The 12,526-nt window shown below is 42.6% G+C and overlaps 1 protein-coding gene across 2 annotated transcripts in view; it reads right to left on the minus strand.

Annotated features, from left to right (window-relative positions):
• Positions 1-323: 323 nt before the first annotated feature.
• The window catches only part of TIMM44 (translocase of inner mitochondrial membrane 44), a 121,813-nt gene continuing 109,610 nt past the window's right edge, over positions 324-12,526 (minus strand). For both annotated transcript variants that reach the window (XM_069216762.1, XM_069216763.1), the window contains exon 13: positions 324-817. In XM_069216762.1, coding sequence (XP_069072863.1) covers positions 698-817 — 120 coding nt within the window. In that variant the 3' untranslated portion in view covers positions 324-697. The remainder of the gene's footprint in view (positions 818-12,526) is intronic.

Consider the following 12,526-nt stretch of genomic DNA (forward strand, 5'->3'; position numbering starts at 1 on the left):
AGTCCGATCGCTAGCATTTCCATGGACACAACCCCGGTGTTCCTGTGCTTACAACAGAGACGTTCTAGAATGAGCTTGGCTCTTACTGTTTGGCCTAATCCTGGAACTTACTTACAAAGGGACACGTAGAACTTCCTCGAACACTGAACATGGACTGCCGACTCCCAGAAGCAGAAAATGCAATCAGCTCCGACGAACGTTGTTTGTTGCCTCAATGTGCCCAATTCCAAAGGGATTACAACCAGATTGCAACATACAGTTACACAATGTACAAAACGGAATTAACAATTAAAAAAAGAAGATTTTTCAGGTACAAAGCTATATTTGATGAATGGTTTAGAGTTTATTTTAAAAGAGTGGGTGGGGTGAACTGACGTGAGCAGCACATAGCGCTAGCTCTGCAACACCACTGTCTTTCATTGCATCAGTAGTCGTAAGTTCAGGACTGCTACCACAGGTGCAGTATTGGAGAAGGCCCTAGATTCAGACTAGCGGAAACGTTAGTTGACCCTTAAGAGCATTGCACAGCTGAGAGTGATGGAACCACAAACTGTTCATCCTTTCTGCACCAGACCCGTGGCCCTTCTTGCATGGACCTGTGTAGAGTGTTGACCACCACAGATGGTCCTCCCATGCTGCAGAGGCGGCAACGGTAAGATCAGGAGGTTAAAAAAAATGTCTTTCCCCGTGGTCACTTTCAGAGAATCTGTTCTGAGCTGGAAGCTGAAATGTCCAGTAACCTCCAGGCAGCATAAGGATCGAGTTCATCTTGATCTCTGCACAATGCCCAAACGTACAGCATACGCAGCACCTTGTCCTAAAAAAGAAATAACAATCAATGTCTTCCATGAAACGTTCTAAACAAGGCAAAAAATTACAACCTTTTTCAACCAGTGAGTACAGTTATGCAATGCCATGCATCGGTATTGGTACTTCAAGTAGCACTTCGGCCTCATGGGAGAGAACCCCCGAGGAACGGTGAGCATCAAGGTCAAATCAAACAGAAAAATTATGTGAAAGCTAGTTTGCGTTACTACTTACCCTTCATCATACGAAACACATTGCAACTGATATAACAAAATACGACCGGAGCCCTGGGGATGACAAAAATAACACGGGCAAGGAGAAACATCCAAACGGGTGGCCGTGTGGACCATTGCCAAGGAATGAGTACCATAACTGAGCTAGGCAGCAGACCTACTCCCTATCTAAAGAGCAGACCACTAGGCTAATGAGCCAGAGCTGGCCTCAACCAAGGAACAACACAAGAGCTAACAGAAGCATAACGCATCCTCCATCACCAGCCCAACTGCCCACCAATACTCCTGAAAAGTACTAAGCAGTCCTGCGGTATTGGCTCCAGTGAAGCTCGAGGCCATGGCTAACTCTGTTTGGAGACAAGTCAGAAGATTAGCAACCCTACTGTGATATACAACGCAGACAGACGCCAAACACAATTCAACTGCACACCTCCTTAATGGTGCACGTCAAAAGAACCTCCCCTACAGACCTGCATGTTTACTCCTCTGGCAATGGCATCTCCGCAGGCATCACGTCGCAAAGTTTGCAATCCTGTAGTCAAACTAACAAACCAGAGACAAGCTCAGCACCAAAGCTCTTAGACAAAAAATAATAATTGGTGTGCTCAAAATATACAAATACCCTATAATATCACAATGTATGTTGGTAGAAAAATGCCTACAACGCTACCTGAAATGTACAAACTGACCATATAAGTGCAGGGTGGAATTAAGGAATGCCTTAAATCTCGATGAATTGTCACTCTGAGACCATGACCACTACAAAATGTGATTCTTTGGGAAGAGCTCTAAATATTTTGGCTGGACAGAGTGAGGATCAGTTCTGGAAAAGGAGCATCACAGTGAAATTAAGACGTTTAATCACACTTTTATTTACCAATCCAAGAACACGTCAATATATGTCAAATGTAGCTTTCTGGTAAAATTGGAAATTTTTGACACACTAACTGCTGAACGCAAATTAAAACACGAGAACACATAGTATGAACACTTTCAAATATAAAGAAATATTTCAGCAAAAAAAACAAAGACGCTCATAGTATGATGTGGCCGAAAACAAAGTACCTTTTTCACTATTAGAAAAGATTCCTGTTTTCAGAAATTTCCATTATCGGGAAAGAGGTGAGCTGTTGAGAAGGAAACCTCAGAACAAAAAGATGCTCCTTCCTATAACTTATTTCATATTTTTCTCAAAATATACGGAGGCATACATTTTAAAGACCAATTTCAGATCTGCATACGGCTAAACAATAGCTGATGTGACTTCAACGTAATTTGGAACACTATTATATTTGTACAAGAGACATCAATCGTATGTTAGACGTATCTACAGCGCAACATTCACAAAGTATTTTCATTCCTATATACTACATTAGCTAAACTGAACAAACATTGTCTCCAGTTAAGTAGGATTAAACAAAACGAATGATGTCCTCTGCCTGCTACCATTGGTAGGCCATTAGCTAAAAAAGAAAAGACAAAAAATGGCCTGATGCAAAACCAAAGTCTGAAAAAACTGATGCAGAACTGGGTCTGAAAAATCTTTAAAAATAGTCCTTTTCATAGACACTACTTCAATCCAGCAGGCAATCTCGTCTGAGGCCTTTGAATGCACACGAACATCTACACCACGAGGATGGCAGCAGAGAGCGGTTTCTCCTGGAGACAGTAACCTAGCAACAACTTTTATCGTTTCAGAAATAACAAGACCTGCATCGGCATCTGAAGTGGCAGAGAAACGCTTTTCATGTAGACAAGAAAGGTATATTCTAGAATTCCGTCAAGAAGAAAAAAATGTGAGAATGAAAACACTTGTCAAAAAATGAAATTACTAGAGGGCCAAGGCGAAAATAACAATATGCCTAATTGTCAACCTAGTTCTCGCAATGAGTTCATCTGACCACTAACATCTGAATTTTACCCCAGTTCTGTGATGCATCAAAGTATTTCTGAAAACAATATTCAAATCTCGTCTCAGAGCCCATCCTAAAAGTTGACTGACAGCTGGAAAGGCTTTCTGTGGACCCAATTTAACCATATCATGCATTGCAGACTCTACTGATTTCTTGGAAAACATCAAAGCCACCTCATCACTTTGAAATCCTAACTCCCACGCCAGCTATCTTACTTACGTGAAAAAGCACCCTGTGTCACAGAAACAAATCATGTATCCTCCTTCCAAGCCTCAATCTTTAAATTGGTGAATAGAGAAATCCTGTTTAAAGGGGAGATGGAGTGAATGGATAGTTCATTATTGGACCCTATTTAGGGGGTGAGAATTGTTTGGCCGAGATATTACAGAGAGGGGGTATTTAAAGTTTATAGGAAAGAGATAAAAGGTGTGGACTGTGACATCGGAGAGGGTACTTCTAAAGAGTGGGTGTAATTAGAATGTATTGCCAACACTATCTCAATGTGCCCAACACAAAGAAATTTAATAAGAATCTAGGCTTATTGGCTTACTTGTTTTTCAAATTTCTGGTATTCTCAAATGTTTCCAAGAGCAAACCTCAGAAGTCATAGGGGTGTAAGCGTACTCATAGGGAGGGAGGGAGAGAGGGAGAGAGGGAGAGAGAGAGGGAGAGAGAGAGAGAGAGAGAGAGAGAGAAAAAGAGAGAGAGAGAGAAAAAGAGAGAGAGAGAGAAAAAGAGAGAGAGAGAGAAAAAGAGAGAGAGAGAGAAAAAGAGAGAGAGAGAGAAAGAGAGAGAGAGAGAGAGAGAGAGAGAGAGAAAAAGAGAGAAAAAGAGAGAGAGAGAGAAAAAGAGAGAGAGGGAGAAAAAGAGAGAGAGAGAGAAAGAGAGAGAGAGAGAGAGAGAAAGAGAGAAAGAGAGAAAGAGAGAAAGAGAGAAAGAGAAAGAGAAAGAGAAAGAGAGAGAGAGAGAGAACGAACCTCTTACTCCTACAACCCAAACAATTTTGTAGGAATTCCTTAAGTATTCTTTACCTTGATTGGAAAATAAATCTCAGAACTTTTTCAGAATATGCCAAGGAAAACTTTCTGAAAATCCAAAAACTCACTGTTGATGTGTGCATACTTTCCGGGGGAAACAAAGTCTGCACTGGGTGCAGAACTACTCACACATGATATTACACAATATGACTTTTATAGGTGAACAAATAGATTTATGGGAGCAATTTGTAATTTTATGATTAGAAAACGCTGCACAGGTAAGCTGGCCTTCCATACATACTTGTTGTGGTATGTGTGAATTGCACGTTAACATGTTACTTGCAGCATTTAGACACCCCTGAAATTGGACCACAGCGTTATGAAAACGTTGGTTATTATTTGTACAAGCAAGGAAAACTGTAAATGGTTTGGTGCTTCGAGCCCTATGTTTCTCCTTAGTCCTGTTAATGTATTTCAACGGTTACAAACGTCCCTTGATTTATCTTGTTTTGTCCATGTGCAAAAAATCCTTTCATCAATAAATAGAAGATCACCGTCTGACTAACTGTCCCCTTGAACTATTGGTAAAATTAAGAAATAGATCAAAATAGAGACTACTACATCTGGCCAAAGTGAATGGGCCTTCGAAGTAGTTGAAAGTTTGTCTCCAAATAATGCACTTGGAGTCAGAGATTGAGCTTTTCGTGGCTGATAAAATCCAGAAGAAAAGTCTCTATCCACGTTAAGGTTTACAGAAACATCAAGAGTGTAGAACTAGTAGAGCTGGTTGTATTTATAGTATCATTAAAATGAAAATCAAAGGAACGAACGCCAGCACATGAGAGCGCAAGCACAATGCCCTGGCGGAGTGCCACATGTACAGTACAATGCCAAACAAACAAGGGCATTCTGGTGTAGCCACCTTTCAGGATGCCATTCTATATGGATTGTAAACTCTGCTGCTCTTCCTCCGGGCCACCCGCCACGAAGCCGGCTCCAACTGGTCGCCGCTTTGGTCTCATGCCCATATTGCTAAACATGCAACAGTCAAACTCACCGACAAGGCACAAATAGGTAAATATAAGGGGTGGCTGTCAGTCTGGCCCACAGATAAAGCAACATTCAAAGAATAAAGTGCATCACTGATGCACCCTCCAACTCCCTCAACCACAAGTAACGCAGCAGGTCTGTTGGAACAGTCTAAATTCTCTTCCCTAGCAATCCTCCTATTTCATCCCATCCACCTTTACTTATTTCCCCCTCAATCTTTCCACTCCCGTCTTGTTTTCATCATTCACTCTTCTACTCTCTTTCCCACTTCCACCTTTGAGAACGAATAAAAAACAAAAATGCTGCATCACGAAGCATTAGCGACTTGGTCTCGCAATCCTGCCAGCTCTTCGGTCCTCCTTAGGACAGTTCTCATTAACATTCTATTCCCTTTTTATTGCACCTTAATGTCTTGGATTTGCTGCTCCTCCAAGAGAAGCAGACAGCTGCCCAGACGCGGCCCGATGGGACAGGATGTAAATCAGTCACCGCCGTCCCCATTAATCAAAACGCTTAACTTCTCCGACACAACCACCGCCCTGAAGTTAATGTTTAATAAACGCAACTACTCTTTTTAATGGAAATGTGCTTGAAAAGTGCCAGCCCCAATGGTGTCACCAATAAATACATCAAAGAGTCTTACTGAGGAGACTGGCTGGGGCAGTGGTGCTCATTTATTACCTGTTCACTAAACTATCCTCCATTTTAACAACATTTACAAAGCAATTCAACACCATCAAGGTTCAATGAGCACATAAAGGCGCTTTTCCAATGGAACCATATAGCTTCATGTTGAACATGTTCAGAGTGCCACTGACTGCCTGCTAGACGGCACACAGGAACACACCCAACCATCACTCCTCAACTGCCCAGTGTAACACCGCATATGTCCCACTGACTGCCTGCTAGACGGCACACAGGAACACACCCAACCATCACTCCTCAACTGCCCAGTGTAACACCGCATATGTCCCACTGACTGCCTGCTAGACGGCACACAGGAACACACCCAACCATCACTCCTCAACTGCCCAGTGTAACACCGCATATGTCCCACTGACTGCCTGCTAGACGGCACACAGGAACACACCCAACCATCACTCCTCAACTGCCCAGTGTAACACCGCGTACAATTGCCTCGGTTTTTACAAATCAGACCATATCACACCCGTTCTAAGAGATCACAATTGGCCGCCCTTGGAAGCTCGAAACTGACTTCAAAGTGACATGTTAGAGGCACTAAGACGTACGTCATGGCCTCCTAGCTGCTGCAGCGGTGCACTACACCTAGACAGGGCTCGACAAAACACTAGAAGCCAACCACATCTAACTCTGGAAAGCCTCTGAAGGAAAAGATTCAAGCCAAAGAAACAGGTCTGTTCCAACCCAAGCACCAAAGCCCTACAACCATCCTTCAGAGGTTCACCCGCTACTTGCTGTCCTACTGGTAAACCAGTTCAGAATGAACCGTAATGCAATTCTGCTGAAGACTAGAAGCACACTTGAGAATCCATCCTTACGTTTCACCCTTCTGTCCCTTACTCATTTCTTCCCCCTCGCCAAGCTTTCTCATCTTGTGTTGTGTAAAGTTTCACGTGAAAAGCTCCCTTGCCACCAGGCTTGCTCATCGTCACATAAACACCCAAATGAAATTGTAAAAAATTGATGCGAACATTAGATTTTGATTACAATGTGGTGATTAACTGAAGAAACTGTTGAGTTCTTGTCACATTATAATTGCGGATGGTGTGTGGCCTTTAGCGTGGTTAATGGCCCCAGCAGTCATGGCCCTATAATGCTGCGTAAGGACACATGATGGCATAATGGACTTGCTGTGGCCTGACATGCCTGCTTCAAGACTCAGGATCACATTTATTTTTGGTATTTTGAAGGCGATTATAAAGTTAGTGAAAATGTTTTAATCAGGTTTGTCAGGTTTCAAATAAATCCTCTTATTTCACCAGAAATGACGAAACACCTTCATAAAGGGACCCCCGGAAATGCCAGGGTCTGTCTTACAGATAGGGCGCACTCTTCATGATTGCGCCACGGCGCACCTTGAAGCAGGTACACCGGATGCAAACATGGAAAGTGCGCCCCATCAGGAAGAAATCGCTGCCCTTGGGGCAGCCGCAAACTCGTGCTATCTCCAGGGCAGCGCATTCAGAGCTGCTCCGTGGTTATTGTTGACAACACTTTTGCAATCACTGACCTCTGAACTTGTGACTATGCCTTTTCAATTTGAATTCAAGGTAGAAGTTTCTTGTGTGCAAAGCCAAACCCAGCGCACTGGTAGCAGAACTGGACGTTTCCAGGGAGTTATCTGCATTGCCCATGAAAGGTCTTTGGCCATCCAAGTGGAATATCCAAGAACTAAGCCAGGACATCACACTAAGAATCCGAGCGTTCTCATCCATGCATGGCTTCAATATACTACTGTATCCCTGTCCACTCTGTCCAGGTCCATTTGCTTGGCCTATTAGACCACGACTGTGCCATCATGTGATCTATCCAATACACTGTGGGCTAAACAAGTGCTAATTAAAGAGAACACAATTAACAAGGGCTTTGCCGCTGTTTTGGCAGCTTGAAAATGCCACAGCAGCCATAAGTGCATCTCTCTTAGAAACGTGGGTATCTCTCTAGGAAACACGTGGTGTTAGTGGCCCTTCACACCAATTTACTTGATGCATCAGCTTTGAGCATGAAAGAATGAAGCCACTTTGTGTCCCCCTCTTGTGAGAGAGAAGTTGCTATGTCTCTGTTTCTGAGCGGATGCTGGTACAAGCAAGCTTTCTGGTGTAGGGGAGGCTGTATACAACACAGGTCAGTGGGTGAAGGGGGTTGTTTATGATCCCCAAAAGCAGCTCATACAAAGCAGGAACAGGCTGAGGTTTCTCCCAGGCTTTACGTACACTACAAAATCAGAACCTCAAAAGAAAAAAAAGGAAAATTGTGCTCGTCATACACGTTGGTCTTGGCCGATTCCAGTGAAGTGAAAGTCATGATTTCGGATAGCACTAGAGAAGAAATTGAAGTACTCTTGCCTCAGAGGGTTAGTTGAGTCCTGTACACCCGAGAATGATTTTTAGCAATGGGATTTGGCATTAAAGGCTGTTCTGTGCCACAAGTACTTTTCTACCATGAATATGGCCTTATCGTACTAACCGGTGGAGCGCTCTGAAATATTTTTTGCCTGTGTATAATAATACTTTCACCAGAGCCTCATACCTCAGCAGGGTTGCCTTTCTGTGTACAGATTATCTTAAGCGAATCAAAGTGAGGGATGAAGTTGCATCAAGTTAGAAATAAAGGGGCCAGATGTTCAATAGGGGGCTGGATGCTCTCTAGTCCGACGGAAAGCAAATGAGCCTTTAGTGACATTGTGGAGACATCTTCAGAAAAATGCTCAGGAAGCCTTTTTAGCAATGATCCTGGGAAGCACTGCGGTGACAATTTATATATATGGAATGCCAGTGAGAAATGGTCAAACAGTCCATGAGGAGACTTCAAAGTCAGTAAGAGGAGTGCTTGTGTGCAGACAAGATAAATGTATGTCAAAGTGTGGATCCCCTCATTTATTGGGCTTTCGTGTTAATTTAATCTAAGTTACCCTTGCCTCAGAATTGTAAGTGGAGCCACATTCACAACTTGAAGTGCACTGACACTGGTATCTGGTAAATCCATAGCATCTTGTGGTAATGACTCCCAGCAACAGCTCGGCGTAAGAGTTGGTCTGCAACGGGAGCGGTCGCAGACGACGACAACCAGTCTTCCCTTCATTGAGAAAGGCTATGATCTATCCATAAAGGATACTCAGGGTCCACCTTTAAGTATCAGGACCCCTGCTCATGACGGGTGGTGTAAAATTAGGCACAATAAATCATTCTTAGAGACCGGCCGCAATGGCACAATCATTGATTTTTGGGAACAAATTCTCTTAAGCAGTCATGACAAGAACGTTATCTATGCCCAGTGGTGCAAACTATGCAATTTTTGGATCAAAGAAACAGTAGTCTTTGTAGGGGTGATTATTCCTTTTCAGTATTGTGTGTACTTTTTAAAAAAACTTTTGACTATATCTGCCGAATTCTAATACTGACGTACCAGTGCTGGGTAAACAGGTCGGTAATGTCAGCAAGAAAAATCAAAGAACAGGATAGAAAAATCAGAGGTGAAGGTCATGGTCCTTGACAGTGCAAATCTATTCTAAGATACTTTCTCCTTTGCTCACATATCTAACGCAAGAGCAGCGAGCAAGAAGCAAACATTTTAATGCTTTGTTATGACTACACTGCCCTACATGACTGATGCAAGCAGCCACTAAAAAACCGGAGTGCTAGGCACATCAGAAAACACTGACGGCAGAGTCACTTAGTGTACATTGTCTCTCTCATCCAACGGCCGTGGCCTTTTCAGGCACTGTCGGTCAAGACAAGCCAGGAACCACTTGATGTTTGCCCTTTCACGTCCACGCAGAGTATCATAATGGAATGCGGGAAGGGGAGCTCGTATTGCACCAGTGAAGATGGACAAGCCAAACAAATGGATCCATGCCAATATCGATGAACTTAACACCAAGGAAGATGATCTAAAAGGCCATCCCAACTTTCAAAATACCGCTATGGTAAAAAAAGAGGGTGCAAATCCTTAAGTCAAGTGTTTATTCAAAGGGCAATGAAAAGCTGTTACAGGCATTAAATCTATTTGAGCGGAAAGTAAAAAGTGCCAAGAGTCCCTCTTGAGCGGTCACCGGCCTTCAGCGGAATGGACAGTTAGAGCTTTCACTAAGTGACCTTCAGAGCTAAAAGATGGAAGTTGCTTCTGTTCATTCTTTTGAGGGTTGCTGCATGCTAGTGGTGCACTCAACCGCACGAAGAATGAAGTTTATGGACATCTGTTTTTTCAGAACACAAATTTGGGCAAATTTACTCTTAACTGCACAAAATGCAAATGAATTACGCAAAACCTGCACGGCTCTCATTTCTTAAGGCGTTTGTGACCGACACAGATTCACAGTCCTTTCGGTTTGGATATTTGTTCTTTTAAGGATAATTGAGAGATCTGCGTGTCATAATAAAACATGACATATGCAAAAAAAAAAAAACTGTGGATAAACATGTTTCACACAAAAGCAACCCTAAAAGAGACCAAAATTGGCACTAAAATAAATGCCTGTACTGCAACTAAAAGCTGATTTTAATTTTTTTAATTTTTTTTTTTTAAATGTTTATTCTGTGATTGTCAAGGTTAAAGCACTGGGGTTGGGAGCAGCAAGGAGAGGCTCTCTGGGGAATAGCCCACTGTCCTTCCTATTCCCTGAAGTGGTTTTTATGAGATTGAACTGTAGCTGCCTTCATCTAGGAGTTAAAACTAGTGAGAGAACTCGCAAGAAAAGCATTAGCTATGCACTGTCCAGTGTCCTTCAGAAGGGGTTTGATTAAAAGACAAAGTCATAATCTGTTCTAGAAATGAGGATCTAGAGCAACGCAATGAGTGTAAGCACTGGAAGAAGGAAGCTTTTGAAAGTATGTTGCGGTTTAATCATTTCTTAGCCCCCGCAGTGAGGCGGTTTAGGTTCCCTATTTTGTTGCTTCAATTTTATACTGCACTTATTTATTTACTGTTACATTATTTAAAATTGTGCTTTTGCGACTAATCCAGGTCACAGAAGTTGCAAATTATATATAAACATTAAAGGTCAGATGTACACAGCTTTTCTGTGCTTGCCATTGGCCTGATTTGCAGAATCGACCCGTTTGCGACTGCAAAAAAGCCTTTTTTTATGTACAAAGCCTATTTTGCTATTCGGTAACCTATTACCGAACCGCAAAGTAGGGATTGCATTGGGTATTAGGATGTCCTTTCTTAATAGCGACTCACAGTGGGATGTAAGAATGTTTTGCAACTGAAAAACGGTTGCAAAATGCTTGCAGTTTACCACCAACTTCAAGGTGGTGGTAACCAATTCGTTAATGAGAAGGGGCCCGCAAGGGACTCCTTCCACATTGTGAATGTGGGTGCAAATTTTTTTTTTAATGAAAATAAATCTTTTCAGTTTTCTTTTTGAAGCACATCCCGTATTCCTTCAAGGAAAATGGGATACATAAAAAAAAATGCTTTATTTAAAAAAGAATCACAGACATGTTGTTCTGCTGACCTCAGCAGGCCACCATCCCTGTGATTTTTGGCCATTCTGCATGGTTCGCAAATTGTGAACGACCATATGAATAATAATGAGGTAGGTTCAATTGCAACCCACTGGGAATCGCTAGATGTGTCTGAGACACATCAGCACATCGTTGTTTGCGATTTCATAAATGTGAATCGCAGATTCCCAATAAGGAAATTGCAAATACAAAGCTACGTACATCTGGCCCAATTTCTCGAAAGAGTTGGTATACTACACAATTTATTTTTCCAAGTTTGACTGATTTGTCACCTACAGAAATGCCCGCTTCAAATCCTACATCTGCCAGCCTGGAGGTAAACCACTTTATAATGGCACCAGTGCGACCATCGGGTAGTAAAGGTTATTCCAGCACTGTTCTTTGGTGCGCTAGGCTCTGCGTCTGCTACCCTTGGCCATTAAGGCATTGGTGTGAAAATAAAGTGTCAGGGCTTTAGGAGTTTCCATGTTTGTCCTTCTAGTAGCCATTCAGCAGCAAATCAAATCTATTGAGGAACTAAGGGTGGGACGAGCTTCCCTTTTTAATTATGAATTAATCAATGAATATCATATGAGTGCAATTGTATAACTAATAAAGTGCTTAAAGAAAATCTGCTGAATGAATGGATAAATTGGGTTAAGAATTTCCAAAACTCTAATCTTCGATACATTTCTATATCCAGATAAAATCAAAGTGCGAAAAAGGCTGTCAGCAATTTCCAGTTGCTAACCTCATACCTCCGATATCACACAGACATACAGTACCAGTGCTGCCCACGACTGCCCGGTTGGTTTTCACCGCTTCAAAACCTAAAGTGCATGTATTAGTGAAAGTGCTTAATGTGCATGAAAGTGCTTAGGATGGCAGTCAACTATCCTATAATCAAACAGAAGGTCCCCTCTTAAAAGTCTAAGTGGGGGAGACTAAACAGACGACAATTGTCCCGTTTGACGGTGCACCTATTCTATGAGTGGTTCCCAAATCCTTTTCCCCTTCTGCCCTTTCCCTTGCGCTCGTAAAGTGCAATCTCCAAATTATATACTGAGAAGAAGCGTCATTGCCATTGCTGAAAAGTACGGGGCTGGGGATTGAGCCAAGCTTCAGCAACACAAATATGTAACCCGACATAGCGATAAATAGCAAGGACTCACCCCTCCCTTCCCCCCCCCCCCCACCACCACCACAGAGTGGCACCTACTGCCTCTGTTACCCCTAGAAGCATAATTTGGGGGGGAACCCAAAGCAATATTTAAAATATCCTCCAAAAATTTGGAGACCTCTAATTTAAGTGGGTCCACCTTAGAACAAATAGCTAACATATGTATCAAATCCGTTTCCCTAACTTGACAACGCAGACAGCATATCCCCCCCGTACC

This window comes from Pleurodeles waltl, chromosome 12 (genome assembly GCF_031143425.1).
Source record: "Pleurodeles waltl isolate 20211129_DDA chromosome 12, aPleWal1.hap1.20221129, whole genome shotgun sequence".
NCBI classification, from domain to species: Eukaryota; Metazoa; Chordata; class Amphibia; order Caudata; family Salamandridae; genus Pleurodeles; species Pleurodeles waltl.